The 15482-nt window shown below is 32.7% G+C and overlaps 1 protein-coding gene across 3 annotated transcripts in view; it reads right to left on the bottom strand.

Annotated features, from left to right (window-relative positions):
- LOC130898232 (histone deacetylase 7) overlaps positions 1-15482 on the bottom strand; it is a 32975-nt gene that overhangs the window by 6082 nt on the left and 11411 nt on the right. For 2 of the 3 annotated variants that reach the window (XM_057807342.1, XM_057807345.1), the window contains exons 2-9: positions 8941-9008; positions 8306-8882; positions 4847-5080; positions 4206-4380; positions 2176-2361; positions 1913-2121; positions 1649-1849; positions 1356-1551 (exon numbers count right to left, since the gene is read on the bottom strand). In XM_057807342.1, the coding sequence (XP_057663325.1) occupies positions 1356-1551; positions 1649-1849; positions 1913-2121; positions 2176-2361; positions 4206-4380; positions 4847-5080; positions 8306-8882; positions 8941-9008 (1846 nt within the window). The remainder of the gene's footprint in view (positions 1-1355; positions 1552-1648; positions 1850-1912; positions 2122-2175; positions 2362-4205; positions 4381-4846; positions 5081-8305; positions 8883-8940; positions 9009-15482) is intronic. The other variant, XM_057807344.1, reaches the window with a different exon arrangement.

Genomic DNA, 15482 nt, shown 5'->3' with positions numbered 1-15482 from the left:
ACAGATAACTCGTTTCAAATTAGTGGTACAAATGAACTACTCTTCAGTTGTTGTCTGAATTTATATCATTAGAATGCAGGATATAAATAAATGAGGATCTCCTTCTAAATAGCGGTACAAATGAACTACTTTTTTTCAATAATTGTCTCAGTTTATGTCATTAGATTGCAGGATACAAAAAAGGAAATTTTACTTTGAAATAATTGTATAAACAAACTACTCTGCTTCAGTAATTGTCTCAGTTTACAAAAAATACTATTATTTTAAGAAAAATGACAAATAAAATCAAAATTTGAGTTTTTTCGGGAATTTTTTACATTGAGAACAGATAACTCGTTTCAAATTAGTGGTACAAATGAACTACTCTTCAGTTGTTGTCTGAATTTATATCATTAGAATGCAGGATATAAATAAATGAGGATCTCCTTCTAAATAGGGGTACAAATGAACTACTTCTCTTTAGTAATTGTCTGAATTTATAGGCGAAATCCAAAAAATATTTATACCATTCAACGAAGAAACAAAATGAACTTTATCTTCAAAATTTGGCATTACAGACCAAGATGATTATCAAAAAAGTGAATTATAGTGCACATTCTATAAAAAATATTATTTTGGGAGAAATGAAATATAAAATCAAATTGAGTTTTTTCGGTTATTTGTTAATTTGATTAATAATGACGTGCTGCAAAGTAGCGGTACAAATGAACTACTCTCCTTCAATATGAGTTTACTATTCTATTAAGTAACATAATTGTGAACTCTTAAACTAAAAATTTTATTCCGGGGGCAACATTATTAGTAAAAAAGAAATAAACGCCCATTTAACAAAAAAAAAATATTTAGTGAAATAAAAAAAATGTGCTGATTTCAATTTTCAAAAAAACTTCTTCGATTATTTGTTAATTAGAATAATAACAATTAGCTGCAAAGTAGCGGTACAAATGAACTACTCTCCTTCAGTTATTGTCTATGTTTAAATTATTAGATTGCACGATAAGAAAAAAAAAAAAAAGAAATTTCCACTATCAAATAACGGTACAAATGAACTACTCTCTTTCAGTATGAGTTTACTGTTCTATTAGTGGAAGATAGCGTTACAAATGAACTACTTTTCTTCAATTATATTCCTAATTTACTATCAAATTACAAGTGGTATAAAAAGGGGGAGATTTACCTCCTTCATTTTTGAAGCACATATAAAGATATTATAGAAAATAAAGAAATTGAAACAATGGAAAAATGTTGATATTAAAATGAGGAAATCAAAATAAGAGTTCGATCAACATGTATCAAGCAAAAAATAACTAGTAGCGAAGTAGGTACAAATGAACTACTATGGTCAAAATGTTCACCTTTTGTATGGTCAAAATGGCGTTATGGCAAGGTATACGCGATAATTCCAAAGCGCTGATCGGAGACGGTTGATCCCCCAATAAAACCCTGACGCATTCTTCAGCGGAATCACATATCGACGGTAGATCATAACCGCCTTCGAGCGCCAAAACAATCCGCCCCCGAGCCAACGTCATCAATTGACGGGTCATGTAACTAAAACAAAATCGAATTATACAGATCAAAATTCGTTTTTCTAAAACTAATTAAACATTTCCTTCGTTGATTATCAACGGTTCAACAGTTCGCTTACCCGAAACAAGCAGGAGATACTCTATAACCGCCCAATGGGTCGGGATGTCCTTCGGTAAGATCGAATCCAGAAGAAACGAGGACAATATCGGGATCGAATTCTCTGGCTATCGGCATAACAACACTTCTGAACGCCGCCAAGTATTCGGCATCACCGAAAGACGGATTCAATCCACCGGACCATGCTATATTCACATTGAATCTACAAAACGACAAATTCGAAAGTATTTAATTCGAAAATTCGTATTTATGCACATCAACTCACCCGACCCCGGCGCCGGTTCCACATTCGGTAACCCCACCCGTGCCGGGGAAAAAGTTACCGTCGTCGTGCCGGTGCATCGATATGACCAGCACTCTAGGATCGTCGTAAAAAATTTCTTGAGTACCGTTACCGTGATGGACGTCCCAATCGACGATGAGTATCTTGTGGACCCGATGTTCGCGTTGGAGGATTCTTGCTGCTATGGCTATCTATGGATTAATGGAAAAATAATTTATTAGATTCGAATCGATCGATCAACGTACCGAATTAAAATAACAGAAACCCATAGCTTGTTGCGGTTCCGCATGATGACCCGGAGGTCTAACTATAGCGAAACCGTTCCTTATATCTCCAGTCCAGGTACGTACCGCTAAATCGATCGTACAACCTACAGCCATCCTTGCTGCGGGTGGTGTGTGTATGTCGTTCCATGTCGTATCGGAATCCACCTAAAATCATAACATTTCTATAGTTTCGAGGTTAGGAAAAACGGTTGACTACCACAAATTAGATACGAGACATTTTTTATCATATGATCTTATTATTATTGGTCTAAAAATTGCTGCGAACGATAATGATTAGATCTGATTCCTATTTACCACCCAGTTTCAATGTATCTCTACGGTTATTTCATATTGTTGACCTACAATGATGATACTTTCCGTATTGTGAGCTGTAATATTTCTTCCTGTATTTATTTTTCTTTTTATTCCTTTATTTTCTTCAATTTTTTGCCTATAATGTCTTAATACGGTCTATTAATTTCTTTCTTCTTTCTTTTATAATGCTTATTATCCATTTTCTTTTCTAATTTCATTTTCATAACCAATATCGGTTAATTTTTGATACTTTCCTGTATCTTCGATCCTTTTCTTTTATCCCTTATGGTGTCGTTTTTTCTTGTACCAATTTCTTCGACCATTTCCCTCAATCCTTCCATAGTTTATTCTTTTTTGTTTACAATTCCTTAATTTGTTATATTAATTCATTTTCTTAACCAATTAATCGTTTTTCTTTTGTTAATTTTCTAATGTCTTGATCCTTTATTCTTCTTTGATCTGCCTTCTAGACCAACACTTGCTTTTTCTCTTACTCTATCAAGTATATCCCCAATTTCTCTAAAATTTGTTGTTTTTTTTTCAAAAATTCCTTATTATGTATCATTAATTCCTTTTCTTGCCCATTTATTTTGCTAATTTTTATTTTCTTAACCAATATCCGTTACTTTTCTATTTTCTTCAATCTTTATCTGGTCCTCAATTGTTTTCTCCTTTGATCTATCTTCTAGACCTATCAAAATGGCCCAACATCTGTTTTTTCTATTTTTCTTTAACACTATCAAGTATCGTTCTCTCTTGTACCAATTTCTTCCACTATTTTCCTCAATTCCTCTAAAATTTCTTGTTTTTTGCCTAAAATTTCTTAATTTGATCTGTTAAATCCTTTTCTTCTTTTATAATGCAGTTTCCTTCCTATTTTTCATGTTAACCTTCATTTTCTTAATCAATATCCATTTCTTTTTGTTATTTTTCTAATGTCTTCCATCCTTACCCAATAGTATGTTATTTTCTCCACTATTCTTCTTTGGTCTGACTTCTACATTGATCAAAATGGCCCAATACCTGCTTTTCCTCATTTTCTTTTCCTCTATCAAGTATCGTTTTCTCTTGTACCAATTTCTTTCACTATTTTCCTCAATTCCTCTAAAATTTCTTGTTTTTCACCTAAAATTTTTTAATTTCATCTATTAAATCCTTATCTTCTTTTATAATGCAGTTTATTTCCTATTTTTCATGATAATCTTCATTTTCTTAATCAATATCCATTTCCTTTTGATATTTTTCTAATTTCTTCGATCCTTATCTAGTCCTAAGTTGTTTTCTCCTTTATTCTTCTTTGGTCTATCTTCTAGACCTATCAAAATGGCCCAACATCTGTTTTTTCTCTTTTCCTTTCACTCTATCATGTATCGTTCCCTCTTGAACCAATTTCTTCCAATATTTTCCTCAATTCCTCTAAAATTTCTTGATTTTCACTTACAATTCCTCAATTTGATCAATTATCTTTTTTATATTTCAATTTCTTGTCTGTTTCTTTCATTAATCTCCATTTCCTCAACCATTATCGGTTTCCTTTTGTCTTCGAACAATATCCAACCCCATTTTGTTTTCTTCGCTATTTTTCTTTGGTCCGTCTTCTAAAATAGCACTTGTGGCGCAAATTAAGTCATATTTTGATCTATAATTTAACGAAAGCAACCCCTAATATGTCGAAAATGAGTCAAATTGCTTACCCCTATCCCTCCGCATGAAAGCCTAACGAAAGCTGTAACTGGTAAATTATTCAATTTAGTTAAATCCGTTTTATGCCTATTCAAAGAACTAGTTCCGTATAATAAAACGTGAGATTCCGAATGACAAGTCTGTAATTCTTGAGGCGACGCCTTCCTAGGCCGCAACTTATCACACCTGGAATACGAAAAAACAAAATTTACCTAACCTCAAATCGATTCCACTCAAATCAAATTTTATATAAAATTCTCGATTTCGTGTAATTTATTTTTAATCTTATTTGTAGTATTACATTGAAAATAAATAAAACTTCGTATCTGATCGTTAATCTTATAATTTTCAGTGACGAGTACTTCTTCTAATCAATTTTCGATGATACAAGGTCAAAAGATATTAAATTTAAAAATCGCAATAAAAACGAAATTTATTTAATGTTAATTCACGTTATAATAATCAATTTCATTCAAAATTATAGTTATCTCGAAATAAATTACAATTTTATAATCAAACAATAACAAAACGATTTCTACAAATTACCTAACCTCACTTATTATATTATCGAAAAATCCTATAAAAACAATCGAATTACCAAACATTTGTTTTAATCACTTCAATTTTATTATTTATATTTATTATTTATTACCTTGATACTAATCCAGTTTCGAGTAACCTGGACCAAATACTTTGTAACCTTCCAGCGTGTTCTGGATGGATGGCGTTGTTGCCGCATACGCAAGCATGTCTGAGCATTTGGTTATCGTAAGCAAGACCAGTAGTTGGAGTAGACGAAGCTCTCCGTCTGGATAACGTAGGACCTTCTCCCGGAGGTCCTAGGTGTACTACGGGGGAACTTAAGGCTCTAGATAACGGCCGTATACTAGAAACAAACATTTACTATTCACAATAATTTATTTTTCTTCGATATCTCGTATGGTCCCGAATGTATTGAAGAAAATTAGCAACACTGCAGTCGAACAAGTCATTTAAGGTTAAATATATATAGTTATGTATACAGTTTGTCCCAAAATTCAATTTTAGTAATGTACGAGGTATGTCGAAATATAAGAGAGAGAGAGAGAGAGAGAGATATATATTTGTTGGATATATTTTGGGTAGAATGATGGAATTTTTTTATAGTGAGGAGGATTCGTTGGAAGAAATAAATAAAGGGGAAAGCTCCGATCTAAGAAAAAAAATAGTTCTTTCCATGTTTGGGGGTATATTTCGTATTTTTTTGTTTTTAAATTTGTTTTTTTCTCTACTGGGTAAGCGGGTAGTTGGGTGGATGGGTACGGCTGCGTTTTATCGTTCGATTTATATAAAATATGCGATAATTCGTTGTTGCAATAACATAAATAACTGTTTACTTGACGGTAATAACGAGCCCATCTCTGGAGAACCGTCCTTGCCACGTTTTTTTCTAAAAATAACCCGAAATCGATAAAGTATAAAGCGACCACCTTACAATCACAAAAATAGAATAGAAAACCTTAACACGTACACGAGAGACCGAAAGAAAGAGAGAGAAAACGTTATTCGCAGAGCATGGAAACAAAAACAATTCGATAGTGTGTCGTGGGAATAGTAAAATTTGATAACTGTGGCAAAACCAATTAATTTTTTAATGTTATGATTAATTCGGTGACGTCGGGTTAGTTCGTCAGTGTTTTTTTTTTTTTAATCGTAGGGTATTTTGCTCGATTGGTTTCGTATTTCGACATTTTTATTTAATATACCAGTGGCAGATCAGAAATTAAAAAAAAACATTAAATTTCCCCCATCGGTTTAGAACTCACTGTATATATCAAATCGTGGTAGCTACCCTTTATATTTCAGTTTAAAATGACACCTCTTGTATATTTTTCATCTTATAAAATCGTTATGTGAGACATTCGGTATAGTAAAACCCTTCGTCGTTGAACATAATCCCTAGGTACTACTCCGAACATATCTTTTAAGAAGAAACCGAAATGTTTTAAATTCAAAAGCCGACCCTGCGCTTCGCGTCGACAGTAACGAGTCAGCTATCGCCAGCGCCACCTATCCTAACGTTATTTACACGATTTGGCGGTAATCGACTTCTAGACGTTGCTGGTATTTTTAATATTCAAATTGTTTCAAAAATTCATCAAAATAATTAAAACACAATCCACAAATGTTTATTCGACAAAAATATTTCGACATGGTGTTAGGAAACGAAATAAAAAGATTATTCGTTGTGTGTGTAAACTTTGTATATATTCGCGTTCGATATTAATAAATAAAAAAATTTAAATATTACTGTCTACACATCGATAAATAAAGAAAAATAATTTAAAAGGAGCAAAGGTTGCGAATTTTTGTTTTAATAATTAAGTTCTATAAATAGATAAACGAGTTTACTATTTGTAGTTGCGAGTTTTGGTTGTATTTGAAACAGGGGCGTATTCAGAAAATTTTCACACAACCATTTAATACGAAATAGTGAATTTACGATTTAATACTTGATTCGATTAGTGTTTTTAAATATGATTTATACACTCGCGAGGAAAAAATCGTCACAATATCTACCAAAAAAAAAAATCTGTACCTTATATTTCTTTTAGCATTTCGAAACTATTAGCTTTATAACGAGTGGTTTATGTAGATGTTGGGTTGTTTTTTTTTTTTGGAAAAGGAAAAATATCAAATATCACAATATTTAGGTTAGAACATCGGAAACCTCCGATCGCTCCGTGCGGACGCTACGCGGATATGCGCTGTAAACATTAAGGCGTCAGTCGGCGTTGTGCTACAGCCACGTAAACGTTATTGATGCTCCGGCCGAGTGGGATTCGTTTTATCCATCGAAGAATGAGTCGTGGGTATGAGAAAAACTTCATCTTGTTCAACGAGATGACAGAATTATTAAATAAAACCGCAGATTCAACGTTACTGCTTTGTCTATGTTTCGTACGACCATTGATGGTGCGGATACGCATTTTCCTTATCTTTGGATAACAAAAAAAATTCACTGTACGTTGTATAAGTCGGTTGAATTGTACCTGTTTCCGTTACAAATTTAATCGTGTGTCTAAAAATAGCCTGACCAAACCCTGAAATAAGATAAAGCGAAGGAAATTGACAAACGGAAGGGAAGGAAGTTTCTTTATATAGATCAGACCGGTGCTGGTCGATAGACACTGGTCACAAAAAGCGAACACGAATTTGTATTTTTCTCGGTAAAATATTGAAGACCGATCCATCCAGGTCGATATCGATGGACACGCAGAGATGGTAGCGATCGAAGTGGACGAGTTTACAGAAGACCTAGAGAAAGAAGCAGTAACTTTCATCAAAGACGCGAGAAAGATAATCGCTGGTGTGTTCAAGTCCAACAAGAGCTCAGAAAAACGCGAGAATTGAGGCTGTGGGTGACTGGAGAATCAGAAGAAGAGCAATTTTGGGACAAAAATCCAGCTACTGGTTGCAGATCATCTACAATTCGTCAAAAAGACGTTAATTGTGAAAAACCATGAGGTTTCTTTCTCTTTTCAGACGAAAATTGAATGTCTCTGGATGGTAGCGATCGAAGTGGACGAGTTTACGGAAGACCTAGACAAAGAAGCAGTAACTTTCATCGAAGACGCGAGAAAGATAATCGCTGGTGTGTTCGAGTCCAACAAGAGCTCAGAAAAACGCGAGAATTGAGGCTGTGGGTGAGAGGACGAATCTACGGAAGACCTGGAGAAGAAAATTGTTAGCGATTCAACTAGAACTAGTTAGTGATTCGCGTCAATAATTAATTTCGGCTTGTAGAAATCTTGTTGTTACGTCGATTGATGTAGACTCGGAAGTTACCGCGTTAAAATATTGTTACCAACTCGTCCACGACATGGATCGCGAAGCCGATCCTGTCCGGTTATGATAAGAAGAATCCAAGCGAACCAATTTCTATGAAGATTTTTTCATTTATTCATTTGTTTGTTTTGGAGAATTTTTCGAGAAATTGCTAACAAGTCATTTTTGTTTTAATACGGAAAATTGGGGATTTCCAAGAATTCTAATATTCTAGAAACTTATTTTAGTATATAAACGAGTGTCAACAATAAAAATAAAAAAAAAAAAAAAATAGAAAACTTACCTTCTGGACTCATTCGCCCTCAGTTCTAGATCTCTCTGCTCCTGCTCTTCGGTGGGTGGTAACGGCGGTTGAGGCGGCGGGAGATCGGGAGGCGGTGGTCCGGCTAACAAAGGATGACCTAAAGGCAACGGCGACGATTGCGTCCTACCCAAGGGCCTGATAACGCCCCTAGATTGAGGTTCTTGTAGTTCGCTAATTGTATCCAGAGGTTGATCCTCGTGTTCGCTTTCGATGGCTGGTAACGAAGGGTAGAAAGGTAAAGTGCCGGGTAGCATTTGACCGGTTAGAGGCATACCCAGTCTGGCGGTGCAGGCCGCCCGGACGGCGGCCTCCGAGAGATCGGGCGAGAGGACGTGGTGGGCCGCTAGGGAGATGTTGGGCATTGAGGGGCTGCTGAATAGCGCGTGTCTTTGATACTCTTCGGATTCGCAGGGGGGGCTGAGCTCCTTGGGCGGTTCTTGTGGCGGCGATTCGCTCGGGGGTAGGCGCGAACAGAGGAGTCTTTTCTTCACCGAGGGCGGCATTCTTTTCATTACGCGTTGTTTGAGACGCACCTTCAGAAGGTTCGGTTCGGAGGCTGGAAAATGTGTTTTCTTGGGGTTGTTGGATGGAAATTTATTATGTAAAGAACGTACCTGTTTTTCGTAATGGAAAATCGTTGTTTATCGTTGAGGAATCGGAGCCGGTGTCCATACCTTCGGACCTGAAACAATATTTCTCAGATAAATCCCGTTGTGTCCATATATTGTTCCAGGATATTTATGTCGGATGAATCCAATATCGGCATGGAAAATTCCATTCCATTTTTTTTTAATGCAGGTACATATTAAAGTTTTGTAATCAATAATTGTAGTTTTTTGGTAAATTCTGTTCGATATGTTTGAATATTAGTCCTTTGTATTTTGGTTTGAATGTAAAATTGGCATTTTTGGGTTTTATCTTGCTCAAAAATAGGTTTTTCAGGTTATATTTGTATATTAATTTGTTTTTCTATGTTTAATTTCGCTTAAAAAATGGGTTTTTTCTAGCTTCATTTGATTAATTATCTGGTTTTTTATGTTTATTAGAAACAAATTTTGGGTTTTTCAACTCGTTTTAGGAAAAAAATCGCTTTTAAGTTAAAATAAATGGAATTTACGGATTTATTTCGCTCAAAAATGGGTTTTTCTGGCTTTATTTGCTTTTCTGTGTTTATTTCAAAAAAATTTTGGGTTTTTCTCGCTTCATTTGATTAATAAACTGCTTTTTTATCTTTATTTCAAACAAATTTTGGGTTTTCAACTCATTTAGGTCAAAAAATCGATTTTAAGTTGAAAAGAGCGGAATTTATGGGTTTATTTCACTTAAAAATGGGTTTTTATAGATTCATTTGATTAATAAACTGCTTTTTTATGTTCACTTGAAACAAATTTTGAGTTTTTCAACTCATTTAGGTCAAAGAATCGCTTTTAAGTTGAAAAGAGCGGAATTTATGGGTTTATTTCGCTCAAAAATGGGTTTTTATAGATTCATTTGATTAATAAACTGCTTTTTTATGTTCATTTGAAACAAATTTTGGGTTTTTCAACTCATTTAGGTCAAAAAAATCGATTTTAAGTTGAAAATAGTGGAATTTATGGGTTTATTTCACTTAAAAATGGGTTTTTATAGATTCATTTGATTAATAAACTGCTTTTTTATGTTCATTTGAAACAAATTTTGGGTTTTTCAACTCATTTAGGTCAAAGAATCGCTTTTAAGTTGAAAAGAGCGAAATTTATGGGTTTATTTCGCTCAAAAATGGGGTTTTCTTGATTCATTTGATTAATTATCCGCTTTTTTATGTTCATTTGAAACAAATTTTGGGTTTTCAACTCATTTAGGTCAAAAAAATCGATTTTAAGTTAAAAAGAGCGGAATTTATGGGATTATTTCGCTCAAAAATGGGGTTTTCTTGATTCATTTGATTAATTATCCGCTTTTTTATGTTCATTTGAAACAAATTTTGGGTTTTCAACTCATTTAGGTCAAAAAAATCGATTTTAAGTTGAAAAGAGCGGAATTTATGGGTTTATTTCGCTTAAAAAATGGATTTTTCTAGCTTCATTTGATTAATTATCCGATTTTTTATGTTCATTTGAAACAAATTTTGGGTTTTCAACTCATTTAGGTCAAAAAAATCGATTTTAAGTTGAAAAGAGCGGAATTTATGGGATTATTTCGCTCAAAAATGGGGTTTTCTTGATTCATTTGATTAATTATCCGCTTTTTTATGTTCATTTGAAACAAATTTTGGGTTTTCAACTCATTTAGGTCAAAAAAATCGATTTTAAGTTGAAAAGAGCGGAATTTATGGGTTTATTTCGCTTAAAAAATGGATTTTTCTAGCTTCATTTGATTAATTATCCGATTTTTTATGTTCATTTGAAACAAATTTTGGGTTTTCAACTCATTTAGGTCAAAAAAATCGATTTTAAGTTGAAAAGAGCGGAATTTATGGGATTATTTCGCTCAAAAATGGGGTTTTCTTGATTCATTTGATTAATTATCCGCTTTTTTATGTTCATTTGAAACAAATTTTGGGTTTTCAACTCATTTAGGTCAAAAAAATCGATTTTAAGTTGAAAAGAGCGGAATTTATGGGTTTATTTCGCTCAAAAATGGGTTTTTATAGATTCATTTGATTAATAAACTGCTTTTTTATGTTCATTTGAAACAAATTTTGGGTTTTTCAACTCATTTAGGTCAAAAAAATCGATTTTAAGTTGAAAATAGTGGAATTTATGGGTTTATTTCACTTAAAAATGGGTTTTTATAGATTCATTTGATTAATAAACTGCTTTTTTATGTTCATTTGAAACAAATTTTGGGTTTTTCAACTCATTTACGTCAAAGAATCGCTTTTAAGTTGAAAAGAGCGAAATTTATGGGTTTATTTCGCTCAAAAATGGGGTTTTCTTGATTCATTTGATTAATTATCCGCTTTTTTATGTTCATTTGAAACAAATTTTGGGTTTTCAACTCATTTAGGTCAAAAAAATCGATTTTAAGTTGAAAAGAGCGGAATTTATGGGTTTATTTCGCTCAAAAATGGGTTTTTCTGGCTTTATTTGCTTTTCTGTGTTTATTTCAAAAAAATTTTGGGTTTTTCTCGCTTCATTTGATTAATAAACTGCTTTTTTATCTTTATTTCAAACAAATTTTGGGTTTTCAACTCATTTAGGTCAAAAAAATCGATTTTAAGTTGAAAAGAGCGGAATTTATGGGTTTATTTCACTTAAAAATGGGTTTTTATAGATTCATTTGATTAATAAACTGCTTTTTTATGTTCATTTGAAACAAATTTTGGGTTTTTCAACTCATTTTGGTCAAAGAATCGCTTTTAAATTGAAAAAAGCTGAATTTATGGACTTATTTCGCTCAAAAATGGGGTTTTCTGGCTTTATTTGCTTTTCTTTGTTTATTTCAAAAAATTTTTGGGTTTTTAAGCTCATTTTTGTCTAAAAATCGCATCTAAGTGGAAAAAAATTGCATTTATGGTTTTATTTTGTTTAAAATTGGGTTTTTCTAGGTCTATTAATAATTTAAACAAATTTTGGGGTTTTCAACTCATTTTGGTCTCTATATATCGCATCTAAATTAAAAAAAAATCCATTTATAGGTTAATTTTGATAAAGATTAATATCTATCCTGGGTGAATTTGGCAAGTAAATCTGCTCAAAATTGGCTTCTTCCTTTTTTTCTTATTCGTGACATATTCACTTTTCTATGTTTAAATTTACCGAGATTCACATTCTTTAATTTAGTTTGGTCTGGAATCCAATAAAACTTTGTCAAAAACTCAGTTCCTGAGTTTTCTTTTGCTAAAAATTTCTTTACGGGAAATTTTGACATTGTCAAGCCTGATTTATCGAAAATCAGTTATTTTTTCTTCACTTTGTCAAAAATCTATTTTTTCAAGTAAAATTTGTTCAAATATGTGCTTTTTGAGGTTAGTTTAATCAAAAATGGGCGTTTTTTAAAATTCAATTTAGTGAAAAATTCAATATTTATATTAAATATCTACAAATATTGATTTTTCTTGTTCAATTTGGTCGAAAATTTCTCTTTCCAATACTTAATTTGACCAAAAACACATTTTTAAAGATCACTATAATCTAAAACTCACTTTTTCGAAGTAAATTTGTCAAAAATTAGTTTTTCAAACTTTATTGAGAGAAAAATAAACATTTTCTAATATAATTTGATCAAAAATTGTTTCCAACCTCTAATTTGTCAAGTAAGCGGGCCAACAATTTATTTTTTTAAAAGTTGGCCCCCTAACTCGACAGACCTTTTTCGAAAACTTTCTTCCGAGCTTTATTTGACTAAGCCATCTTAAAAATTGGATCTTTTTTTAAACATTGAGTGAATTTATACAAAAATCTAGTTGAATTCGACAAAAAATACATTTTTCGATTTTTAATTTGTCTAAAAACTAGTTGAGTATCATCTAAAATTCATTTTTTCGAACTACCTGTGACAAAAATTCATTTGCAGACTCAAATTAATCGAAAATATACTTTGTTTAGAATAACTAATTCAAAAAAGTACGAAATAAACTTTTTCTTCAACAAATTCTCACAAAAGTATCTAAACATATATTTTACGAGAATCTCTGTTTCTAAATTTAAATCTGGCAATACTGTAAGTAGATGACATATGTCGTTGTCAATTAACGTAAACGTAAACGAAGTATTTCCGGTTACAAGACATTTCTTCATAAATCGAAAGTGTCAGATTGAATATTTCCAATGTTTATGTTTGAGATGCACTGGTATTAAAAAGTTAGAAATGGAGCAGAACTTCTGTTTATTTTTACAGTCTCCCATCGGCGTAATATCAGCAAACAATTTTTCCAAAAATAAAACCGTTCAAAATAAATGTTCCCAAAATATATTCGATTATTTTTAGAAACGTTGAAGTATATTTTATTTTAGGCACTACGGTATTTTTTTTTCTATTTTTAACGGGCAAAAAAAATCTACAAACTTCTTGTTACGAAATGAATTTTTTCTTTTCAGTTTTAAGGTTATTCCATTGAATACTTAACCTCAAAATTATTCTTAGTAAAACAGTTGAAAAAAAAAATAATACAATACAGGTTGTCCCATCAATATCTCCGTCAAACGAATAAGTAATTTTTCGAAACGACGATGACGTCATTGCTAGAGGGCGTTTTTGGAAATATAACGCAAAAAAAACAAAATTTTTTCATAAATTATCAAATTAATTGGCAGGATAATCGATTTCTTCAACAAATTCTGCGTTTTTTTCGTTCCACAAGCTTTTCAAATACGAAATAGGGGTAAGTGGGGAAATTTTATTGAAAAATTTTCAAAGTCCGATTCTGTATAACCGATAAAATCTAACCTAACCAAAAGTCTAGATGTAACGTTCCGAGAATTAATCATTATTTAAAAGCGTGTTTTCTTTGATGAGTCCGTCTCTGAACAGCTCCAAGTGATTTTTTTCTCTACCACGCTTTCCAGAACTACGTGGATCTGATACAGGACGATTCTAAAATACGTGCGAATCAGAATCGTGACGTATGTATACAAAAACACGATTCTAAAAATGTTTTAACCACTTAATCCACAATTTTTTTGTTACTAAAACGATGAAACTTATTATAATGTCTATTTTATTCGAAATTTTTGGCAAAATTTTTGTAAAAAAAAACGTTTTCGAAATGTGGCCGTTGTTAATCGCCCTCTCGAAGTCCGATTCTGTCCAACTCCGTTAAACTTAAATAAAAATTACACGAATTTATTCATTACGAAGTATAATTTACTAAAACCGAAAAGAAAAAACTTGTTTTCGCAAAACGGATGAATCACACCATATAATTGAATTAATCTACCCACTATTCTGGGTGCAGTCAAATTTTTTTACTAAAAATAAATTCATTTATACCAAGACAACAACGAGACGCGCGTTTTTGCGTTGTCGCTGTTCGCGTAACCATAAAATTCGCGTAATGAATGAAAATTAATATATACGAGGTCTGGTCGAAAAATACGACGGACCGAATTCTCGAATTTACACAATGGCAAACCCTACAACTTTTATATAAGAAAAAAAATGAATATAGTTCTTCCAATATCAATTGCAGATTATAAAAACTGGTTCGAAACCCTTGACGACAATTTTGTTTGAACTACCATAGGCGTAGATGTTGTAATATTAATTGGAATTTAGAAAAAAATCATTATTACCCCTTTTTAACTTGCTACAACTTAATATTGAATCATAAAACGTAAATAGACGAGTGAAATGTAAGGGCGTTTGGTTTAAACCGGGTACCAGACGTTAACTGATTCCTTTTTGTAACCCACTCGTTTTTTTTTTTTCGAAATTTCAAACTAAAAACCTTCTTCTTTTATTACATTTTGGTAATTCTGATTCTACGTTTGCCCATATCAACTGTTAAATATGCAATAGTGAGAAGGTAGTCTGAGAAAAGTATGACTCATTCTAAAAAACGCCATATTTCTATTTATTTACATAAATTTATGAATTAAACGATTAAACGAATCTCACCAAACGACACCACTGTTTATCGCTGCCTATCTGGCAGGAATATTTCGAAGAAATTGCGTACATACGCCTTCCGACAGCATCCGCCAATAAAAATGTACAACTGTACTAAACAACGTCGCAACTTCAAACTTGTAGTTAGTAGTATACGAGGGGGTACCCAAAAATAACCGGAATACTCTTCAATACAAGTAATACATTTGTCCCAACGGTGTTTCCTTTTTGATGTCATCAAATCGTCGTCCTTTCATGCCCCTTTTCACAAGAAAAAGTCGCACGGAACCAGATCAGGCGAGTAAGGTGCGTGGGGAACCAAAAACTAGCCAACAGTGATGGCTGAGTGTGCAGATGTTGGCATGAATCGGACTCCGAGCATTTTTAAATTGAGAAAACCTCGAGTTTTCCCCATAGCATCATTTAAACAGTTTTGCAGAGTTTTTATCGAGTAGAAAACAAAATTTTACGACGGCACAACAGCAAAAACGGTCACTGGCGACGAGCGGCAGAAATCAGTACTACAAAAGCTCCTATTCCCATTACTTTTGGATACCCCCTCGTATTTAAGTATTTTCCGTTGTTCCCAATTTTTATTAGTTCATTGTGTTTCTAAATTTAGACT

Source organism: Diorhabda carinulata, chromosome 9, assembly GCF_026250575.1.
Source record: "Diorhabda carinulata isolate Delta chromosome 9, icDioCari1.1, whole genome shotgun sequence".
Classification (NCBI taxonomy): Eukaryota; Metazoa; Arthropoda; class Insecta; order Coleoptera; family Chrysomelidae; genus Diorhabda; species Diorhabda carinulata.
The sequence above is the reverse complement of the archived record's forward strand: the minus strand, read 5'-3'. Positions and strand labels throughout refer to the sequence as shown.